Source organism: Trachemys scripta, chromosome 18 (assembly GCF_013100865.1).
Source record: "Trachemys scripta elegans isolate TJP31775 chromosome 18, CAS_Tse_1.0, whole genome shotgun sequence".
In the NCBI taxonomy this organism is placed as follows: Eukaryota; Metazoa; Chordata; order Testudines; family Emydidae; genus Trachemys; species Trachemys scripta.
Window position 1 is genome coordinate 18,840,590 of NC_048315.1, and position 23,862 is coordinate 18,864,451.

Here is a 23,862-nt window from a genome sequence, read left to right on the forward strand (position 1 = left end):
AGCACAGGCTGTGTTAGGTGGTCTGGCAGCTAGGTGAGCCAGAGAGAAGTATCCAGCAGCCCCAATAGAAAATCCTGTTCTTTATTGCAGCCAAGCCTTGTCACCTCTCCACCAGGGGGCACACTATGTAGGGTCCTTTTTAAATCTCCTGGGCTTATTCATAAACACAGTACACACCCCTGAGTTTGGTAGGAGCTATGCAGAGGAACCTCACACTTCACTGCGGGGACTTGCAACTCAGAAAGGCCATTTAAACGTGCAGTGTTTATAAGGAATACTGCCCCATAGGGGTGAAGTGGTAACATTTTAACAGGCCACTCCACTGCAGAAAGTGGTAACTAGGGCAAATGGCCCTTGATTTCCCAGCAAATGTCTTGCACTGCAGTTGCAATTCAGTTGCACTTTAACTTGCATGCAGCCGTGCTAGTGTCAATGAAAGGTCACAGAGCAGAAGCTCTCTGCTGTATGTTCTCTTTGTGCAGCCTCTATTCCAGATTTTTATTATTATTATTTTTTTTTTTGGTAAAGGTGCTTTGCTTTTTGTTTCCCACTCTGCTCAAAGAACACTTCGGTTTCATACTGCTGGTAACCCGACAGGCCGGCTTCCCTGACCAGATGCTTTCTGAATGGGTCATAGCAACTGTTGCTTGGCAGCCAATCAGTTTCATGCGACATGCTCTGAAACGTGAGATCTTCCTGTTTTGAGCCAAATCGCTAGCGAAGCGGAAAAAACAATTTTGTTTGTAGATAACCAGTCGCCTTTGGACTGGGGGGGCTGTAAATGTTCTACCCAGCACATGAAGGAACCGAGCCACGTGCATGATCTGTGGCAGAAATAACGCTTGGGTCAGTATCCACGGCTGTGGGGGACTTGCCCTTTGGCCGGCCTATCTGCTTCACTGCGCTCCTCTCTTGCAGCACCTGCGGCTGTCCCTGAACGAGAATGGCCAGTGCCACGTGCAGCACCTCTGGTTCCAGACCATCTTCGACATGTTGCGGCACTTCCACACCCACCCCATCCCCCTGGAGTCCGGCGGCTCAGCTGACATCACTCTCCGCAGCTACGTCGTGGCGCAGGGCCCCTTCTCTGGTAGGTCACCCAGCTAGCACGGCCTCCCTCGTGATCCTGCACAGGAGATGAGTGAGGAGAGCTGGAGATGGGCCTGAGTTCAGATCCGGATGCGATCTTAGGACTTGGGGTCAGGGCCGTCTCCAGGAGAAACGTGTTTGCACCAAGTTTCCTGCAACCATCCAAAAGCAAAAGACTCTCTCGTGTTTTCCCCTCCAATACCATTTCCCCAAAGCTGTGCTGCTTATTCCAAGGTGTTGCCCCTCTGTTGACCCTTGGGGAGTGGGGCTAGGAGCACTTCACTTAGCCCTGGAGTTCTTCTGACCAGCAGCCACCTCAGGAATGATGGTGTCTGGCTCCAGAAGGAACCGCATCCAAGATTCCCTGGCTAGAAGGACCAAGCCGGCTTTACAGGCTGGCGCCCTTTGATATGGGCTGGGGTGGAATTTCTGGTATCTCTCATCCAGGGATCTCCAAGCACGGTATGAAAGTGGGTCTGTGTCTATTATCCCATTTTACAGCGAGACAAACTGAGGGTCAGTGAGATTCTGACTTGCTCAGGGTCCTACAGCAAGGGATTAGAATAGAAACCAGCATCCTGGATGTGGATGTGCCCCTTCTAGTGGTGGCCAGGCCATATATAGAGGTTGAGCCTGCTACAGTCCTGGCTAGCAGAGCCAGCTGCTTTACTCAGGCAGTAATGGTGCGGGCTTTAGCATCCACAGGTCCTAGGTTCAGTCCCTACTGACAACCATGTACCTGGCCTTACAGATGCCCAGTGTTCTGCTCTAACCACTAGAGGTGCTGCCTCCATATGTAGCAAATCTAAAAGAGCTCTGTGTGTGTATCCATCCCCGTGTCTCTCCAGAGCGTTCTGGGGCCGGTGTGTGTATTTTCTGCTCCGGTGATAAGGGATGTGCTGAATGGCCTGTTGCACATGCTTGATGAGGCAGGGCGAGTGAAGTCACTCGAGATGCAGTTAGGTGGGCCCTTGTGGGAAGAATTTTATTACCTGTGTCGGGTGTCTGATCAGATCTTGAAGGGCTGAACCGGGCGAGAGCCCTGAGCACCTTGTGTCCTGAGGGGATGTGATCCTTTGGGGCTGCGCTGCTTCCAAACTGGTGTAGGGTGGATGCCTTTAAAACCCACGCCTCAAATGAGCAATCCCAGAGAGCCATGGGGGCCGTAATGAGACACAGAGGTCAGTGCTCCCCTACATAGCCTTCATATGGGGCTCAGTGTTGTCTCCCAGTTCCTTCCGTCTGCATAGGAAGTGGCAGGGGGCCCAGTCCCCCAAGGACCTCGGTATTCTCCAAGACCTGCCTGGTTTTCTGGGGTGCCACCAGATCTGTGCAGAATCCCCTTGCCTCTGGGCTGTCACCCACACCCCTCACGCCCCGCAATCCCTCCGGGGGGACATGCTGCCAGGAGTCCCCACATCAGCTGCTGTCCTCCCCACACCCTGCTACAGTAGTGAGGGGGGATCTGCTCAAGATGATGCAAACCTGATGGGCCTGATCTTGTTCCAGGTCCCCATCCGGGGTCCACTGGGGAGCGGGGGCGTTAGGCCGCGCGTCCCATCCAGACTCGCTGAGCACTTGTGCAGTTGGAGGTAGAAGGGGCAAAGTTACAGCGCTGGCACTTTCTGCCCTCGCCTCTTGGCCCCGTAGATTTTTGTGCTCCCCTTGGAGGCATTTTAGCTGCACCAGCTTCTCAATCCCCTGCTGTGTTAGCGACGCACAGGGCTTCCGAGGTGAGACCTACACAGCCCAGTGCTGTCCCAGCTGGGTATGGGGCAGGCCAGGGCATTGCCATGAGAGCGGAGGGACTATGCCACTGTGCTTGGGGAGAAGGAGCCACCCCTTTGCCCTCGGAGGCCTGCAAGGTAGGGCCCATAGCTGCACTCACCCGCGGCAGGCAACGAGGGTTGCGTGGCTTCACGCAGCCGACTCAGAGGGCGGCTGTCCCCAGATTGGCCAAGACCCAAATCAACTGAGAGCAGGTTCGTCGGTGTCCTGCCGGGGGTCAGTGTGAGAGGCTGGGAGGGACAGGATGGAGCTCCTGGCCTCCGAGCACTGGAGTCGGAACCACTGGGGGATCTGCAGCGAGGAGCTGGCGTGGGATTTGGGAGACCTAACGTCTTTCTCAGCTCTCCCGCTGACTTTATGTGGGGACTTGCCTGCAGTGTCGCGGGTGATCCTGCCTGCTCCCTCGCCTGGCCTGGGTGCTGTGAGGCCGAGCCAGAGTTTGCAAAGCGCTGCGAGATGGGCAGGGACAATGAGCTAGCGCCTTAGTTGATAAAGCAGCCCATGCCAGTACCACGCTGCCCTTCCTCCCATGCCCAGTGCAGCATGGCCACTCCCAGGGCCTGGCTCCATATTTCAACTGGTTGAGGGCATGGGAGACCACATCACCTAGTGTCTAGGAGTTGGAAGATCTGCAGCAGATCTGAAGTCCTGACGGTCACTGACTTGCTGGGTGGCCTTGGGCAAAACCCCCTCCACCTATCCCCTGGGTGCCTCAGTTTCCTCACCTGTAACTTGGGGCTAATGACAGTCACCTGTGTAAAGCACACGAGACCCTCTGATGACAGGTGCTGTGTGAGTGCAAAGCATATTGGCAGGGTTGTGCGGGGCAAGCGTCCCTGTGTGGTATGTGCCCTGGGGCTGGAGAACTCCTCTCTCCACAGCTGTCAGTCCAGCACTGAACGGCTTGTAAAACATTCGCCGTGCACGTGACTCTTCTGTGTTTCACCTTGCAGATGCCAGCCCTGCTCCAGCTGTTGCCTCCCAACAGCCCAGCTGCAGGAGCGACCTCCCGTCCCAACACTACTTCTCCAGCTTTGTGCCAGGCCCTTTCCAGCCCGCGTCGCCCGTGGAGGGGGCTGTCGCCTCTTCCTCCTCCACCGGCCACCCTCTGTACCACCGAATGGAGGGGACCCTCAGCGCCCGGAGCCGCAGCAACAGCACCGAGCGCCTGCTGGAGTCGCCCAGCGTTAGCGCGGACGACTACCACGAGAGTGACGGCTCGCGCAACAGGACCAGGGCGGTTGAGAACCAGTATTCTTTCTACTGAGGGGTCACAGAGTGGAGGCCAGCCCTCTGTGTGGGGTGTCCTGGCCTACCGATGCAGCTGTGGTTCATGAGGATTGCCGATGAGCCTGGCTCCAATCTCCGACCCTCCCTCCCCCAGTGGATGTTTACATATCACCATGGCCCAAAGCTTTGGGCTGTCCCCACTCTCTTGACAACTCTCTGGCGTGCCCCTCACCTCTGTGTCCGATTCACTGGTGCCAACTCCATCCATTACCAGCAATGGACCTGGGCTGTCCTGTCTCCCCCTGGCAGCTCAGAGAATGGTTTGAACGATGAGCGACTCGCCAGCTTGGCAACCACGTTGGGGTTGTCCCAACCAAACACATTCACGGCTCCCTAGATCTGGCTCGTGCTCTGAGCTCAGAAGGCCAAAGAAACCAGTGCCATTAAGGGACCTGTTCTAGGGTCAGCAGTGCCCGCTCTCTGCCCTTGTCAGCTTGTGATCAGTTCCCTTAACTCCTACGAAGACTCGCCTGCTTGTCTCTCCATTGTCTGATGTCGGATCGGGACTTTTCACTTCCCGTTTGGGTCTAGTAACATGCAGTGGTTCTCCTGGAATAGGAATTCATGGCTTTGATTTATATCGTTCTTCCCTTAGCTGTGCACAATGAAAGCATCTCCTGGCGTTTCCTTGATGGAAAGGACTAGACGTTGCCAGTGTTGGAAAGTAGTCAAGGTCACCTCAAACAGTTACTTCCCTTCAGGGATAATTACCTTGAGTTCTGCAAACAAGACACTGCAGGCTAGTAACGTTTTGAGGTGACCTTGTACATGACAAATCTCGCCAAGGTAGTTTTGTTGCTAGCACAGAGAACGTGCCCACACACACACCAGTCAGGGATGGAAAAGACCCATCCAACTATCTGGTCCCTTTCCATTGCTATTATAAGATTGTTCACTGCAGGAAATGTAGGGGGATTTGTCCACTTGAGTTCCAAACCCGGGGGGAGATTATTCCACAGCCTAATGCATCTGACTGTCAGAAAGTTTTTCCTGATAGCCAGCCTATATTTTCCTTTTCTTCACTTTATCCACCCTAAAATTCCTTTTCCTTCTTGGTTTTTTAAATCCTACAGCTGCTTGAGGGGTGGAATAAAATCCCCCTGCTGCCGTCACCTCTTATCCAGCCTGTATCTTTGAAGTTCTGTTAGTATTTCCTTCTAAAGCCATCTCCTCAGGCCCTGATCATTTGTGTTTATGTTCTCTGAACTTCCCCCCGTTTGTCAATGGCTTCTTGGTAACATATGCACATGTGTCTCTTATGCATATTCTCTCTCTCTCACTCACTCAGTCTTTTACGTGCATGCTCTTTCTCTCTGACACACACATACACCAATGTGAAAGTTCCTGGTTGAATCCCAATCATGGCTAACCCCTGTATGTTCCATTGTCGTTGCTAAGAGGAACACAATTGCAAATGCACCTTTTGGCTAACATGGCAAATTCAATCAGTTCCATCCCCTAGAGACAGAGCTTTTAAAATATGACATTGGCCCAGATTTTCAAGTGGTCACACATTTTGGCGGGGGTGCTCCAGTGTTTGGGTCCCCAACAGGAGATGCCCAGGGAACCTCATTTTCAGGAGGGCCAGGCCCCCTCTACTCTGTTAGAAGTTAGTGAAAATTTGGTTGGGCTCCCCAAAATTGAGGCACTGAAAATCAGGGGCTACTTTTGAAACTATTGCCCATTAAACTTAACTGCCTAAGAAGAGCGAGCTGGAGAAAAGAGGGCTGTTTCTTGCTGTATACATAGATAAAATAACTGAAGTGTTTGGTTGGTATGCTTTTGGTTTTAATTTAAAACAAAAAATATGTATTCATGGCTGGATGAAACTCCCCCGGGCAGAGAGCCAGCACTTAAAGCCAGGTCTACACACCAATTTAATGCTGATATAATTATGTCAGTTGGTGGGCTGGGGCCTGGTGTGTGTATTTTTATTTAAACTGAAATTGTTACACCAGTACACCTCTAGTGTGCATGTGTGGCAAAATGGATTGAGCACTGGACGGGGACTTAGCAGACCTGGGTTCTGTTCCTAGTTCTACTATTAGCCTGCTGGGTGACCTTGGGCAAGTCACTTCCTGTCTCTGTGCCTCAGTTTCCCCATCTGTAAAATTGGCATAATGAGACTGACCTCTCCTTTGTAAAGTGCTTTGAGATCTACTGATGAAAAGCCTCATATAAGAGCTAGGTATTATGAAAGCTGCCTTTTAACACTATATATTATTCCATATGGGAACAAGTTATATGGTGTAAGCACCTATCTACCAGTCCAACAGAGTCCACACTAGGGAGGGTTTGCGCTGCAGGTGTTGTTAAAGCAGCACAACTTGTGTGTGTAGACAAGGCCTTGAGTCCCACTCAATGGTTCCTTTGGCATTTTTTGGTGCCTTCTTTCCTGAGCCAGCAAAATGTGTCCTCATCTCTCCCCCCCTCCCCTTTCCTGTGGCCAGCTCTTCCCCTCCCCTGCCCCCCACTTGCAAAGGCAAAGAATGGGTCTTCTGGGCCAGCCTGCACCACCTGCTTAAGTGTTGTGCCCCTGAAGCAGGATGGGGGGAGTGGAGCCTTCGGCTGCCCATCCCCCTCTGCTTACAGCCACTTCTGCTTTCAAAGGCTCTGGAAGGGACAGCGGGAGGGGTTTGATTTAGTTTGGGGTTTTTATTTGCCTGCTGCAGCAGCCCAGCCTAGGGGGGTCACATACAGAGGAGCCCGTGCGATATGCGAACAGATGCCATCCTGTGCTGCAGAGAAAGGCAGGTAGCGAGTTTGAAATAGACCTGCTGTGTTTGCGCCCCCAAGGAACTGACGGGGCGCGTCCAGCTATTGAATGGTTGCTGCCATTCTCCTCCTCCAGACAGACTCAGCGAGCTGGCCGGACAGAGGCAAAGCATTGCCTCGGAGACCTTCGCCGGTTGGCGGCTTTTTCCCATTCCGCCTTGGGGTGGGGTAAGCGGGAAAGGGGGTAGCAAATGATCTACAAGCAAATATGTTGATTTGTAAATAGGGGGAAGTAGGGAAAAGTGTAATGTTCTGTAGAGTAACTAAATTTATTTAAGCAACTTGTAAAACAAATGGAAAAATTGAGTTCCAGTTTTGAAATAAAACCACTTGAACCAAGACACTGCATTGAAAGTGATTATAGGGGCTTCCCTGGATTTGCTAGAAGAGTGCCGGCTGCCATATTAGCTTCTCAGAGTGCGTATAGAGGTGCTGTAACTAGGGGTGTGGCGGCCTTCCTGGCTCGAAATGGTTTCCATCATATACACAATTTCCAGTTTGGTTCAATGGCTCTCAGCACCCCCACTCGACAAATTGCTCCAGCGTCCCTGAGCGCGTAGGAGGCCCAGTCGTGGACCACACGCCCTGTGTGAGTGAATAGGTTGTTTATGATTTGTAGAACGGTAGCACCAAGAAGTCCCAACTGAGACATGGGCTGCATTATGCTAGGGGCTGTACAGACATAGAGCAAGAGATGGTCCTTGTCCCAAAGAGCGTCCAGCCTACACAGGGTGGGAAGGAAGTACCTGTTGGCTGTTTTAACAGCTGGGGATGCTGATGCACAGAGCGATCGTGACGTGCCCAAGGTCACAAAGGGAGTAAACAGAACTGGGAATTTAACCCAGGTCTTGTGGCTCCCCAGATAGAGCCTTAACCACAAGACTCTTCTTCCTCTTTCACATGCAGCACTGACAGTGCCTCAAATGGCGGTGGCTGGAGCACTGTTGGGCACCAAAGCACTTCCAAGTGGTCCACGGTGCTGTGCCAACGGTGACCCTTCTGTGTCATGGATCCGAGGTGCTTCCTGCTAGTTGTAGCCTGTTTTTAGAGGTCTCTTGTGAGCCGCTAACCGCAGCCAGCCCCCTGCTCCGTTGCTGTCTGTGGCACGTGGTCCTATATCCTCTGGAGTCGACGTTCTCTCCGCTGCTGAGGCATTGTCTGGATTTTCCCCGAATGCCCTGGCACAAGCACAGTTAGGCAGCCTGATGAGGGCAGAGGCACAAGCTGCTGGACCCAGTTTCTTGTAACCAGGTCAGGTGATTGGGGTGATTACAAACCCCACCGTTGCAGTACGGACAGGACCTTGGCCAGTTCTGGGTAACTCCTCAGTCAAGGCCCAGACAGCTGGTAAAGCAATTCATAGATTCATAGATTCTAGGACTGGAAGGGACCTCGAGAGGTCATCGAGTCCAGTCCCCTGCCCGCATGGCAGGACCAAATACTGTCTAGACCATCCCTGATAGACATTTATTTAACCTACTCTTAAACATCTCCAGAGATGGAGATTCCACAACCTCCCTAGGCAATTTATTCCAGTGTTTAACCACCCTGACAGTTAGGAACTTTTTCCTAATGTCCAACCTAGACCTCCCTTGCTGCAGTTTAAACCCATTGCTTCTAGCTCTATCCTTAGAGGCTAAGGTGAACAAGTTTTCTCCCTCCTCCTTATGACACCCTTTTAGATACCTGAAAACTGCTATCATGTCCCCTCTCAGTCTTCTCTTTTCCAAACTAAACAAACCCAGTTCTTTCAGCCTTCCTTCATAGGTCATGTTCTCAAGACCTTTAATCATTCTTGTTGCTCTTCTCTGGACCCTTTCCAATTTCTCCACATCTTTTTAAAAATGCGGCGCCCAGAACTGGACACAATACTCCAGCTGAGGCCTAACCAGAGCAGAGTAGAGCGGAAGAATGACTTCTCATGTCTTGCTCAAAACACACCTGTTAATACATCCCATACATACAATCCCATGTTCAGGAGAAGCAGGATGGAATCCTTGGCTCTAGGACCCTCATACTGCTTGATCCCTAAGGCAAGCCCCAGGGCCAATTACATTGTGTGCTGTTGTGGATTAGTAAATTATTCGTGCCTGGTGTGTTGGTGAACTGCAACCTCCTGCAGCAGGGACGAAGGAATTGTGGGGTGTGCTGGAAAATAATGTTCTGTCCTCCTCTTACAGGATTCCTGGGAAGCTAAGAGAAGGACACGTCTGTCCATTTGTAAGGAACAGAGAGATCTGGGAGTAGAAACCATGTAAGAGACAAGCCAGCCGTAATGTAGCGTATTGGCTTATTTGTAGGAGCCCCGCTGCCCTCGGCTGGATGGAATCGGAACTGCTGTAGCATGTGTGATTTAGGGCAGAGACTGATTTACAATGAACCTGAGACCCCTCAGGATCAAAGCTTTTCACATTTCATTCACTTAGATATTGCAAAGCTCAAATGTCAAAAATGGACATTTCTGTCCCACCGCCCCATCCAAATGCAGGAGCATGTCAGACCGATAAGTTCAGTTTCTTTCAAGAATGCTCCCGTTTTCAAGAAAGTACCTCCAAATGCTGAATTTTGAAATGCAAACATTTGTTTAGACCAAGAGCAGGGTTGGCTTGTTTTATTTTTTTCCTGTTAAAACATGCAAATGTTTTCCTGTTCTGATGTAAAACCTGCCAGGCTGCAGTCAGCACAATTTTGGAATTGATCAAGGCCCCACCACAAAACTGTGAGTCATTATATGGGGATTTTTTAAATTTCACAAAGGAATAGTTGCTATTTTTGCACAACCCTGACAATTGTCTTGCCTCCAGTGAGTATCTTCAAAATAACAAGCAAGTACCAACTGCACTGTTGGCTCAGGGCAATTTCCTAGGGACGTGTGGTTTGAGGGCACACCGTGCTCACTGCTCTTTCCACATACTGCATGTATGGGCTCCTTTAGATGACCAGCGAAGTGGCTGTGATTTTATGTGGTCGTACCTTGTTACAGGTGGGAAACCATAGTTTGGACTATCTACACAAACAAGCTAGCCAGGTCCATGTTTGTAGCTATTTCTACACTCCCAGTTGACATTCCTTCATTAGGGGATAGCGCCCCCAGAACCGTGACCTGACAGCCAGGCAGTAGTTCCCAATATTGAAATGTTTATCTTGGAATTACAGCTTTGTAGAGGGGGCAGCTGCAGTGATGAAGAAACAGGGCATCGTAGGGCAATCAGACCGGCCGATGAGCATCTAGGTATTAAGCGATGCAGAGGGACTGGCTGGGTGTCAGTGGATTAGTAATGACACTTTTCATCTCCAGGCTGCTTGTGACTGGAAACGGACCAAGGGCTATTCCATGGCTGGTGGGAAATGAGCTGGTTTCTGTCCACTGGAAGCTGAACAGGTCTCCACATCACGGGAACCACCATCCCAACTGGCACTAACTGGCCTGTTTTCTGGCCGTTTTAGCAGAAGGCCCAAGGGCTGAACGAGCCGTGGAGACAGGACTGCCTGAGGAACGTGCTGGGCTGGGGGCAGGTTATCTTGCTCCCGCCTGGACTGTGGCTGTCCAGACTTCAAGCTCTGGTGTTGTCAGCCGTTTGGGAACTCTGCCAGCACTAAATTCACACTAAAAAGCAACAGAGGGTCCTGTGGCACCTTTGAGACTAACAGAAGTAGTGGGAGTATTGGTTAGTCTCAAAGGTGACCCTCTGTTGCTTTTTACAGATTCAGACTAACACAGCTACCCCTCTGATAAATTCACATTGTTCTTTTTAAAATCAGTTTTGTAAGACCAACACGATGCATAAACCAGTGTGATTTCTAGATCAGAATCAGAGGAGCTAAAACGGAGCCTTATGTAAACACAGAGGGGGGGGCTGAACCAGAAAGCCAGCTTCACATCCTCTGTCTTTTTTGGGCGGGTTCCAGATTTTGTGAACAGTCCTTAAATGTATAGCGCTGACCCAAAGCTCTCCCCCTGCACATCCCTTGCACTTTTAGGCCATCTGAGATCTGGATCCAGCTTCTGCCAATCTTGGTGTAAAATATAAAAAGGCATATTCCCGTCTTCCACTGCACCTGACCTTTAGTAGCTAATTTTGGCATGCACACAGCCTGAGTGAATGTCATGCCATTTCTGTAGCACACAGCTGTCTGACAAGAAATTTGGCTTGCATATGAAGCTTGTGTCCCAGCTGGGCTCTACGTTGACTCCCGGCTCTTGATTTCCAGCTGTTGCAATGGCTAAATGTCGCTCAGGTTTACAATCTCCCTCTTGGTACAAGCCTTGTGCCGTCAAAGGCTGTGAAAGGGGATGTGCATGGTGCAGGCTCACAGGCAGGGACTGGGAGCTACCTCAATGCCTTCTTTCCCATATAGATTGCCTATGTTGTTGGAAGCAGCTCCCCTCAAGCCACCGTCATCTATCACTGTCTGTGCACAAAAGCCTGTGAGGTGTCGCGTGGAGCGCTAGTTAATTACTGAAGTGACAGGAACAGATGGCACAAGCAGCAACACAGGGAGGTGCTAGGAAGTACGGTCTCGCTTACATTGTCACCGAGGTAGAAATTTGGCACGGGCGGGCATGCTGGTGCAAAACGCACTGAATTCCAGTCTGGCGCCTCTGCAAAGCGGGTGTGCACAATCGCAAGCAGCCACAAAACACAGCCAGAATGTGACCTACTATGCAAACTGAGGCCACCTCTCTCTGGCACGTCTTGCAGGACTCTGGGGACAAACCTCAGCTCAGCATTGCTGCTTGAGGAGAGTAGAAGGTTGCTCTGTTTGGGCTACAATAAAACAACCAAACAAACCCAGCTTTGAAAGCAAGAGAGGGAGAAGGGTCAATCTAGTGGCTAGAACTCAGGACCAGGACTTGGGAACAACTAATTTGTAATCCCAGCTCTGCCCCATATCCTGTTGTAGGGTTGGGCATGTCACGTAAACGTTCTGTGCCTTAGAGCGGTGTAATTCTATTTACCCTGTAGAGGGTTAACGAGATAATATCTGGAAGGTGCTTTGGATGTGAAGGGTGTTGTATGACTGGTGATCATCAGTATTAAACCTCCAGTGCTTTGTAATACCTCAGCAAAGAGAAAAAATACCCTAGAGCTCTAATAATAATGCTAAGCATTTTGCAGCTGTAGACCTTCATGTACTTTACATGATGTGTGTATTTCTTTACTTTCTTCAGCTGTGTCTACTGCCATTTTCTGCCCTTGCCAATACAGAGGAGGTTGTATTAGGGATAGCAAGGGTGAGAACTATGCTCTACACAGGGCCCCAGCAGTTAAACAATTGTGTTGTTTTACCACCTTGGCTAGACTGGCTCTGAGCCAGCTGAACCGTTGGGGGTCCAGGCATGGCTTAAAGGGGTGTGTGAGTGGCATGAATGTCCCTGGATGGATGCCCTGCTCTAACACGGCTGGTGCTGGGTCTATGAGAATGGATCAGCGCCGGTATTAGGTGTGTTCCTGCCTGGGTATTGCGTAGGGGTTGTGTCTACACTGTCAATGCTACCGTGCTGTAGCACTGGAGTGTAAACACTACAGCCATGGAAGGGGTTTTGCTGTGGCTGCAGTAAATCCACCCCACTGCACTGAAAGTTCGCTTGGTCAACCTAGTGTTTAGGTAGAGCCCAGGCCCCCTACACGGATTGTGTGAGGACCACCCCACGTTTTGGGAGCAGGCCTACAGCCTCCCTGAAACGCCCATCAGCCGGGGCTTGGCTCACCTTCACCATGTCCTGGTGTGCCAGGGGAGCAGGCCACAGAGGTGGAATGGCCCCATGGTGTGACTAACCTCAGGGGCCGGCCGCCGGGGGGAGAAGCAGCCAGGAAGGGTGGGGCTGGATCCGCTGTGATCCCCCTGCTGTGGCGCCGTGGGCACCTCCAGCCCCTGCACTAACAAACCAGGGTGTCAGGCTCAGTCCTAACCAGCAACCTGACAATAACAGACCGGTTGCGCAAGTGGCCCTACAATAACAAAAACAACAAAGAGTCTGGTGGCACCTTAAAGACTAACAGATTTATTGGGGCATAAGCTTTCGTGAGTAAAAACCTCACTTCTTCGGATGCATAGAGTGAAAGCTACAGATGCAGGCATTATATACTGACACATGGAGAGCAGGGAGTTACTTCACAAGTGGCGAACCAACACTGATTCTCCACTTGTGAAGTAACTCCCTGCTCTCCATGTGTCAGTATATAATGCCTGCATCTGTAACTTTCACTCTATGCATCCGAAGAAGTGAGGTTTTTACTCACGAAAGCTTATGCCCCAATAAATCTGTTAGTCTTTAAGGTGCCACCAGACTCTTTGTTGTTTTTGTAGATACAGACTAACACGGCTACCCCCTGATACTTTACAATAACAAACCAGCCCGGTGCTAGCACGGGATGCTGCTTCAATAAGGAGCCAGAGCTTCCAGGCGACCCTACAATAACACGGTCTGGCGCAGACACGCTCCTTGATCAGCGCCTGGCTATGAATATTGACGTTCTCATGAATATGCATAGAACTTATTAGTAATCCGCCTGACCTGGTGAATATTCATGTATGCTAATGAGCGGCGGCCCGTCGCCGCCAGGACGTCATCAGCAGGGGCCGGGCGAGCCCAGGCGCTGCCGGCAGAGGCCGGAGATGGCGGCGCCCTCGGCCCCGCGGCCGCCCCGGCCCCGAAAGGAGCCGCAGCCGCTGGTCATCCCCCGGAGCGCGGCCGAGGAGCAGCGGCTGCGGCTGGAGCGGCTCATGAAGAACCCGGTGAGCAGCGCCGAGCCCCCGGCCCGGCCCCCGACTGATCCCCCGGTCCCCGGATAGACCCGCCGCCCCGAGCCCCCGGGACCAGCCCCCGATTGATCCTCCCCGGTCCCCCCGAGCCCCGGACTGACCCACCGCGCCGAGCGACCGGGACCGGCCCCCCTCCGACTGTTCTCCAGCTCTACCCAGGGGCACGTCAAACCCCCCCGGCCCCCGCGGGACTGATCCCCCTTCCTGCCCTGGGGCATCACAACCCCCACCAGCTGAACCAAACTCCCCTTCCCTCACTGATCCACACCCCTCTGCTGGGGGCTTGGACCACACCCCTCTCTCCCAGGACTGGTCCCACTTGTACCGTCCCCACCATCTCCATCCTGGGGCACCTTGATTCTCTCCCCCCCCCCCCCCCCCCCCCCCCCCCCCCCCCCCCCCCNCTGTTTTGGGGGCCCAAATTGACCTCCCTGGGACTGGGTCCCCTGCGGGACTGACATCCCTCCTTATGCTGGGGGCCTGAACCACCCCTTGCTGCCCTGGAGCATCACAACCCCCACCAGCTGAACCAAACTCCCCTTCCCTCACTGATCCACACCCCTCTGCTGGGGGCTTGGACCACACCCCTCTCTCCCAGGACTGGTTCCACTTGGTACTGTCCCCACCATCTCCGTTCCGGGGGCACCCTGATCCCCCCTCTGGGAACTGATCCCCCCTTGCTGCCCAGGGGTACCCCAACCCTTTTCCCCAAACTGAACTTGCTCCCTGTTTTGGGGGCCCAAATTGACCTCCCTGGGACTGGGTCCCCTGCGGGACTGACATCCCTCCTTATGCTGGGGGCCTGAACCAACCCCCCACGTGCTCCCTCCCAGACTGTTCCCATATACCCCTTCGCTGGGGGCACCTTGATCCCTTCTCCCTGGCAGACTGATCCCTTATACCTCTGTGCTTGGGGCATCCTGATTCCTCCCCCTTGGAGGGATTGGTTCCCCCATCCCCTGTGTTGGGTAGACACCGTAACCCTCCATTCTGTATCCCAGGAGGAAATCCCAAATTCAGTATGTGTGGGGAGGGATGGCTGGCACTGACCTCCAGTTCCCATTCTGGGGATGTACCCTGACTCCTGTCCCCTGGGGCCACTGATCCCCAATTTTTCTGCTGGGGGAAAGGAGCTAGCACAATTCTATTTCCACTAAGATCTGTGCTGACATGGAGAGATTCCACCAGTGTGCGTATATCAACTTTCGATAATGCATTAAACCTTCGCTCTCTGCCCAGAGGAGATATTGATGGTTGGCTTGTTTCTTGTTGTAGGATAAGACTGTTCCAATTCCTGAAAAACTAAATGAATGGGCACCACGCCCTCCCCCGGAATTTGTGAGAGATGTTATGGGTAAGGGCAATCACTATTCTTCAAATAACTATAGATCAAATGGCCTAATCCTAGATGAATGTGCAATAAAGACGGGGGAGAGAGCTCTTCTCCTGTCCACCTTTGTTAAGAAAAGCAGCCAGGAATGGGCTTTTGGTAGCATTTTTCCAAGTTGTCCTTTTATTAGTCTACGTTGGGCTGTTTATTTTCAGAGTGTAATGTGAACAGCACCTAAGCCTCCCCAAAACTGTCGTCTGCACTTCTGACTGTGTGGGTCAAGGCAAGGTGCTGCTGTATTGATAGTAAGTAGTAACTCTGTCCTCCTCTAGGATCTCAAAGTGCTTTGCAGATGTTAATTCAGACTTCACCGCCCCTTCTGTGAGTGTATTATCCCCATCTCTCAGAAGGTGGGAAACTGAGGCACATAATGAACATCTGAGCCAGGATCAACCTGGATCTCTTGATACTTAGACTTGAGCCTTGAAGACCATCCTTTGGTTTGGGACCGTGTCTCTGTTAAGTACTTTGCTGAAATGGGGCCTTAAAGAGGTGGTTTAGCAATCAAAGGGAAGGGACAGATCCTGCAGGTGAAGCCCCAGTGAGAGTCTGGGTGCAGGTTGACACCAGAAAGAGGGAACTCCAAGGATCACTTTACAAAAGGGCAGGGGGAAACCAATTATATCTATAATACCATTATTGCCTTAAAAGGATGTGTTGTGAATAGACTACAAAGGTTTCATTACCACTGTATTTGCTCTCCCTCCCTGACTTTGTATAAAACTTAGCGATGCATGTGGAAAGGGGGGCAGGTGGGAGGGACTGGTCTGTGGGTGCATAGCAGGACAAGATGTACCACACTGCCCAGTCAACCTACCGTTACTTGAACCAGGATGGGGGATGAGTTGAGTCTCCATGGCCTGTTCAGTTCTTAGAGACTCAGCTGAGACTGATGGCAAGAGGTCTAGTCAATGAACTGACGGTGGTGATGGTTTTGTGATGTGGACTGCTGACCAACAGAAGCTGGACGGAGCCACTGGGGTCTCATAGCTCGCTCTGGCTTTCAAACCCTGTTGACCTGGGCTGGATAAAAATCGATGATAAAAATATGCTGTTACCAACTTGTGATGGTCTTTACTTCCTACAGTCCCTCAGTCAGTTGTATCCCATATAGGGTGACCAGATGTCCCAATTTTATAGGGACAGTCCTGATATTTGGTGCTTTGTCTTCTATAGGTGCCTATTAACCCCCACCCCCGTCCCAATTTTTCATGCTTGCTGTCTGGTCACCCTAATCCCATAGGCATCTGTTTGGGAGCATCTTAGACCAGGGACATTTTTAAAACTGGAGTTTTGTTAAACTCAGTCTCCGGACACATGCCCCAGGGCTGCTGAGTCCTTTCAGAGCACACCAGACTCTGCTTCCGCACCCTGGGCCATTCCCTTTGATCTCCTCAGCAGACGTCAGTGTTTAAAGGGGCAGAGTTTAGGTAAATCTTACTCTGACCTTCCCTTAGGAGGTGCTATGTATACAGTGTGACCGGTTTGGGCCCTTTGGGGTGTCCCCTGATGTGCTGGGGTGCCACTGAGTTAGCCTATTCTGCCAGCCTGGGTCCCCTTTACCTGGCCTTGCTGGGCTAGGCTCACAAGCATCTTCCAGTCAAGCACACAGGCAGGGACACACCCAGCTGCACAGAGACAGATCCGCTCTGGAAAGATTCAGCCTTAGGGGCTCGCCCCAACACTCTGGTGCCCACTCCCTTTAAGGAGCACAAACCTGAAGGTTTTATGAAATTCGCCCCCTCCCTCAGTGTGGAGGGAGATATGCACAACTCCCCCCCCCCGTTAGAAATTACATAAATTGGATTATATTATAAACAAGAAATAAGTTTATTCACTACAAAAGGTGAATTTTAAGTGAATATAAGAGAAAACAGATCGAACAAAGCAGATTACTGAACCAATAAACCAAAGTATGCAAGCTAAGCTCAATAAACTTAAGAAATAGGTTACAAAATGTAAATTCTCACCCTAAATGTGATTTTAGGCAGGTTGCAAAGTTTCTATGGTTCAGAGTTCCAGTTATATTCCATTTCAGAGTGGACCCCTGTCTCAATCTGGACCCCCCCCTCCCCCCAGCCTTCCCTTCAGGTGGCTTTAGCAATCTTTCTTCTTGGGCAGACACACCATGGAGAGGAGGAGCCATGTTTGCCTTTCTCCCCACCCTTAAATAGGATTTACATAAGGTGCGAATCCTTTGTAACCAAAATTTGACCCCTTCCTCCCCCCCCTTCCCTTCCAGTGGAAAGTTACAAGAAGTCCGCTTCTCGGCTCTCTGAGCTGTGGTGCAAGTGAAGTATCGGGTGACAAGATCACCTGACTCTGTAGTATCACAGCGTCCATGAGTCAGTGGCAGTATGGAGTAGTCTGCGGGAAGGCCAAGCCTTTTCACAGTCCATTGTCCTCGCTGATGGGCCATTCACACTGTCTGGCTTTTCCATTGTTGTACCTAAAGTGTTAGCAGTGGGTGTCACCCAAAGTAGCATAGTTGAAATACAGATACACAGTCACTCTTCCTAACTTCAGGTACAGAAATGATACAGGCATACACATTGGATAATCACATTCAGTAAATTATAACCTTTCCAATGATATCTTACAAGACCCATCTTGCATAAAGTACATGAGTTATGTCATATTCATACAAGTATATTTTCATAAAGAATATGGAGTGAAACGTCACAGACAGTACTAAGAGTAGCAGACTATCTAATGATCCCTGTGCCGTTGGCAGGTTCTAGTGCTGGAGCCGGCAGTGGAGAGTTCCATGTGTACCGACATCTTCGTCGGCGAGAGTACCAGAGGCAGGATTTCATGGATGCCATGGCTGAGAAGGTAAGCGGGCCCCTTATTGCAGTCAATTGTCCGATTACTCAATGTTCATTGCACTGTTTTTCTAAGAGTGTCTGAAATCAGATGAACTTCAAGCTGGCTGTTTTTCCTAATATGGGATATGTGCCCTGGAAAACCAGTGTTAACACATCTGGCTCTTTGCATCAGACCGTGCCATCCCCTTTCTGTAGTGCGTGACCCTGCTGGAGGTGGACTAAGCCAGAGTGCTTATGCCCCCGTTCCCAAATACGACTTAAAAATGCTTTAAAAATCAATAGAAACATGAGTAGATTCTTCCCAGCCAAAAAAGTGAGCAGCGTTGGTTATGCTTCCTTGACTAACAGCCCTCAGCTTACAAAGACAGCATCAAAACAAGTACTTCTGTAAAGTGAGGAATCAAAAATTGCACTCTCCTGGACTTGCTCTCAAGTCCTGGACCAGGGATACGTCAACACTGCTCTCCCATGGATCTTTGTCCCTCAGCACATCTTTCAAAGCCACTTGATTCGTATGTTGCTGCTGATGTCTTCCATGTTATTCCCTCTTTTGCTATATAATTTTTTAGGACCAAATCCTCAGGTTCTTGCTGCAATTGATGTTGATTGAGACCTCACTCTTTCCCCCTCCCCTCTCAGTTAAGGATCTTGGAATTTGGCTGTTAAATTTTACATAGAACATTTTTCTTATCAATACACACATTTTAATATAAACAGGCACGCACACCAAACCTGCTGGCAAATCTTCCCAGTGTGTGTGCTAAGAGACTTCTCCCAACATCGAGATACAATTTATATAATCACATTTTGTTTAGATTGTAACCAAAATGTCATATGATCAATTACAGCAAAAACTGGATGAGGAATACCAGAAGAAACTGGAGAAGAATAAGATAATTGCAGAGGAGCAGACAGCGAAACGCAGAAGGAAGCGGTGAGAGCAAATTGTTCCCGGGGGACTGAACACAGAAACTCTAAATGCTTTGTGTCCTGCCTGTAGCTACGTACTATGGCTAAATGCTGTCTTCCACTCTCCAGATCTTTCAGCTCAGATGTCTGGCTACAGAGATCAGTTTCAAAAGTGTCCCCGTTAAAAGTTTCTTGAGTGTCTGTAGCACTTGGAGCCAAGAACTTTAAGTTCAGAAAATGACTGTGCATCTTGGGAATTTGCAGGGGTATGAGCCTGCAGAACAAAAGCGGATGACGTTGTAGATCAGTGTTCTGTGTAAATCAACAGGATTTATTCAGCTCATTGTTTTATGTGGACGCTCAAAAAGACTGCAGATCAGATTTACTACTTAAGTTGACTATTTAAGTCAACAGTACTGTGTGTGCTCTCTTATACCAGTAATGAATTCAGCTCTGAAAATATACCAAATATATGGAACCACTGATTAATGTGAAATGTTTAAAACCACATAAATGACTGCCATCCATCAGCATATATGGGATTGACACGGATACAATTCCTGGAGTACGCTTGTTAACAGGAATTTATTGGAATGATGGAGGCATGTGAAGTCTGCAATCTTTGTTTAGTACCGTGTCTTTTTAAAACACCTAGAGGATTGAATTTTCAGGTGTTGAACCCCTGCAGCTTCCATTCACCACCACTGGAGGTCAGTGTTCAGGGTTTTAGTGACTGAAAGGTGCTACCAGCTGTTGAAAGGTCTGTGAAATTAGTTGCTGGTCTCAGTTAATGTATCTGTGAACAAATATCCACATCACAAACAGCCTTGTCACCCTTGACTGTTACTGGTCCCTTGTTAGCATTCTTGACATAAGGGCCAAGGAGAGAATGAGCCCTGGAGACTGAAATTCCCTCCTACGCCTAGAGGTGCTGCCTTTAAGTTAGAGCTGAAGCACGCTGCGGGGAGATGTTTGTAATAGGTCAGTATAGTTAGAGAGATGATTTCAAGTTAAAAACTTGTATATAAAAATTGTTATTGATAATGCCTTCCTTTTTCTTTTTAATGTTCAGCTTTAACAAACTGACTTCGCCATTCTGTTTGCTTTTGGGGCTTTTTACCTTGGATAATGAAAATAGATGAGTCACATTCATTTTTGTTTCGTGTCTGTTCCATTTTCAGGTTCTCCTGTACTAGCACTTGGGTTGCAAGTCCCCCAGGGAAATGGCTAAAATAGAAAGTTGGAATAAAAACAACTTGGGGACACTTCTCTTGGTCTTGTTTCGTCAAACTTCGCTCTCACTAAATGGAAATGTGAGGCCAGATTTGACCTGAACTTGGCTTTTAAGGTCCAAGCTTCAAATCTGACAGCAGCATTTTGTCTAACACATTAAAATGTACAAAAAAATGGACATGCTGGAATTTTCACTGTTACAAGTGTGTTTTCTTGTTTTACAGACAGAAGTTAAAAGAGAAGAAACTGCTGGCTAAGAAAAGTAAACTTGAGCAAAAGAAGCAGCAAGAAGGTCAGTGGAATAAAATTTCCCCCTTTTTCAGGGCTCAGTTCTGCTTTCCAATACAAGGGCAATAGCTGATTCTCTTCCTCCTCTCCCCCCTACACACCCACACTCTCTGAGCCTGCAGTTTGTACCTGTGTGATTGAGGACAAGCCAGTCTGTTAAACTTGAAATTTCAGTCCAACTTTCAAAGGCCCCATTGGAATTCACTTAGGATGGGAGCTAGGCTGGTAAATCACGTGGGGTATGTCTGCAGCAGCAGGGTCAGACAAACGCGCTAGCTCTGCTCCAGCTAGTGCACTCACAGTAGCAGTGTGGAGATAGCAGCGCAGACTCACCACCAGAGTACGGACCAAGAGGGTTGAGCGGGTGTGTACTCGGGTGGCTAGCCCATGCTGCAGTGTCCACGCTGCTATTTTTAGCGTGCTAGCTTGAGCAGAATTAGCACGTCTGTCTGTCCGGGCTGGGAAGCAGCCTCCCTGCTGCAATGTAGACATATCCTTAGGTGCTTCTGAAAATGTTACCCTTCATTCCAAGTATCGCTGACCTACAAACTGGGTCCGTTTGCTCCTGAACTGCAGCTAACGTTGGTGTTTTTCTAAGGTGATGCTGTTGCAAATATTTTGGCTTGGTCAAACTGAGAACTTGCAGAATTAGAGCATTTTACAAAAGGCATTTTTAAAGAAGGAATCAGATGACATAAAAATAGTCTTGCGCACTGAGGACAGGGCAGAAAAATTAGAACCCCACTGAGGAAAAAACTACATACTCTGTGGCCAGCCAGAAACTGACTTAGGGTACTGCATGTAAAAGAGTGATCTATTCCAGTACCATCCGTGTTCCACATGTAGAAAGAAACCTCCACAATTCTATAGCTGTTCTGTTTAAATCTGGAAAATCAGGTATCTTAGTACAATCAAGATCACTGATTTGAGAATCAAACACTTGCTCTAGTGAGAGCACTATAACTCACTTTTCTTAGGAATAACTGCACTTTGTGGCATTGAATTATGATTCCACAGGAAGTCTTTGAGGGCTGTAGCAATGCTGACAGTTTTGCTAGATGTGTGACTATTTCTGCTTGTAAAACACGCATCTATTTGAACCTGACATTTGCCAGCCTGTGACCTATTAAATCCTTGGCGTAATTCCACTGAAGTGACACTACAGGTGGATTTGGTCCCTTGTTATCAGTTCGTTAGTTTGTTGTGGAGCTTGATCTCGAGGGGAACGTAAATTGCAGAGTCTTTATTTTGACTAGTGTCATATTTAACTAAAATTATGTACTGGTGAGGATGGAATTGCTGCATCAGGGACTTGTGATGTGATGTGGAATCTTTCACAACTAGGTTGTTGGTTTGAACTAGCATCACAGTTGGCTGTAACTGGCAAATGTCTTGGAAGTCTCAACAGAGATCACGCTCCCCTCTGTCTTCTAGAGAGAGCCCTTCCAAAGCAAGGTGGAAGTTTATTGGTTGGATTGGGTATGGAAGCTTGTTCTCTGAATAAATAGGACATCAGTCTCCAGGACTGTGAATCCAATTCCTGTCGCCTTCGCTTTTTTTTCTTTTCTTTTCTCCAATAAAGTGTGGTGCCTAATATCAAGCGACATTACACAGCTTCACCAGTTGGTGGCATCAAACTACTAAAAAATAAATGCTGTGGGCAAGGCTTGGCACTTGGGATGAGTACTGTTGTGTCCCAAACTAAATTCAGATGCAGGAGCTGGCGGAGGGATTTTGGATCAAGGGTCCCATTGTATCCAACCAAAGGTCATCATTGGGGTTCTGATAAATGGTCCCAGGTCTGGTCCTTTTCCAACAGATTGAAACCTGAGATGCTTTTCATGAACCTGGTTTGCAACACATACCCCAAAGAGCTCGGCATACTCCTAAGCAAGGCCAAACCTGTCAATCTGTTGCAGATCCCAGTCTAGGTATAAAATAGCTGTGATCTTGAACAGGCATTACCTAATGGTACATGGAGTGCTAGTAATAACTAGGAGCAATGGGATACAATTAAAAAGATGCAGTGAGGGAGTATTCCTGAAGGTGTGATTTTTCTGGTGTGTCCATTTTATTTGGAAGCCTGTCACATGGGGCCTTTAAAATTTAACTGGACAAAATGTTGGTAAATACATGGTAGAGAGCAATCTTGCAGTGACCCTTTAGGATTGGACAAGGTGGGTAACCTAATAAGCTTTTTCTCTTCTAATTTCTGAGGTTAACCTGCTGTTTAATACATTGGCGTGCACGCCTTGTTACAGGTAATCAACACGTTCTCTTTACCCCATTAGAGTCTGACCAATCTCAAGAGCAACAGACCAGTGAGGAAGAAGATGAGGATACCAAGGAGGAGGAAGAGGAGAAGGAGGAGGATACAGAAGAGCCCAGCTTTGTGATGAGAAGATGATGATAATGCAGTGGCAGCTGGAAACAACGTTCATTACTTTATGTTCAGGAACACAGAAGCTTTCATTTCAGCTGGGCAGAACCCATTAGCATATGTTGTACCTGCTTGACAGTGGAGGTGTGACCTTCACATCTGAGTCCCAAAGGCTTTTGGTAGAAGGCTGCCAAATAAGAATATTTTCATAACTGCTTGTATAACTGCTGTGCAGTCTGCTATAAGGTTGCTCTAACGAGACAGCCACAAGCCTGCGTTACCCTAGAGTTCTTTCTAGCATGGCCCAAAGTGTTTTCTGGCTGAGATCTAAAACATATCCATCAACATTTAGGGCAGATTCTACCCTGAAGGCTGTGTACACAACATTCATTGAACTCAATAGGAATGGGATGTATGACTGAGGGCAGAATTTAGCCTGAAGTAAAGATTGGTCTGGGCCCAGACTTCCCCACACTGTGAGTGTTTTCAATTTGGGGTTTTGTATTGGGCCCGCCTCTAACCCGAATAAGTCGGTTTCTGTTGCTAGACGGGTGTGATAGGTATTTAAACAGAGAAACACTTTTTTTTATTGCTCAGATGTGCCCTATTACTTTCTTTTAAATTTTTCTATTAATAAAAAGGGAATGTCTGATTTCCTGTCTGCTCTTATTTGAATGTGATTTAACTAAAACAAGAACGTCTTGCTTGCTGATTTTAAAGCTAGACTGAGGAGTTTTTAAAGAACATGATACTTTGTTTCATGGGAGGTGAGGGGGGGAGAGAAGCGTGTGAAATTCCAGGAAATCTAGAGTTACAGTAAAGGAGAAATACTTAACACTATATGGCAATGCTGTACCATCCCAGCCATGTTTGGATTAAGGGGATGAAGAGATCAGTAGTGATATTGACGCTTAACATGGAGATAACAGATTTGAGACTGTAGAGAGCTGCTGTGTATACTGTGCCTTTAATTTTCTGATAGGAGGAACTTTTTCTTCTAATTTTTCCAAAAGAAAGTAGGTCTGTAAACACCACAGAGCCAGTCATCTCTTAAGGGATAGCAGCCTCTCTTTCTATCATGCTTTGAACCTTGTGTTGCTGTGTTAAATGTTTTGCGGTCCTGG

At 49.0% G+C, this 23,862-nt stretch overlaps 2 protein-coding genes across 2 annotated transcripts in view; both read left to right on the forward strand.

Annotated features, from left to right (window-relative positions):
• SH2B2 (SH2B adaptor protein 2) overlaps window positions 1-7,232 on the forward strand; it is a 45,022-nt gene extending 37,790 nt beyond the window's left edge. The window contains exons 8-9 of the mRNA XM_034752688.1: window positions 919-1,090; window positions 3,831-7,232. Coding sequence (XP_034608579.1) covers window positions 919-1,090; window positions 3,831-4,144 — 486 coding nt within the window. The 3' untranslated portion in view covers window positions 4,145-7,232. The remainder of the gene's footprint in view (window positions 1-918; window positions 1,091-3,830) is intronic.
• Window positions 7,233-13,518: 6,286 nt separating this feature from the next.
• On the forward strand, window positions 13,519-23,380 carry PRKRIP1 (PRKR interacting protein 1). Its single transcript, XM_034752834.1, has 6 exons — window positions 13,519-13,683; window positions 14,986-15,064; window positions 17,835-17,935; window positions 18,777-18,862; window positions 20,295-20,362; window positions 22,650-23,380. The coding sequence occupies exons 1-6, from the start codon at window positions 13,564-13,566 to the stop codon at window positions 22,763-22,765; spliced, it is 570 nt and encodes a 189-aa protein (XP_034608725.1). The 5' UTR covers window positions 13,519-13,563; the 3' UTR covers window positions 22,766-23,380.
• Window positions 23,381-23,862: the final 482 nt, after the last annotated feature.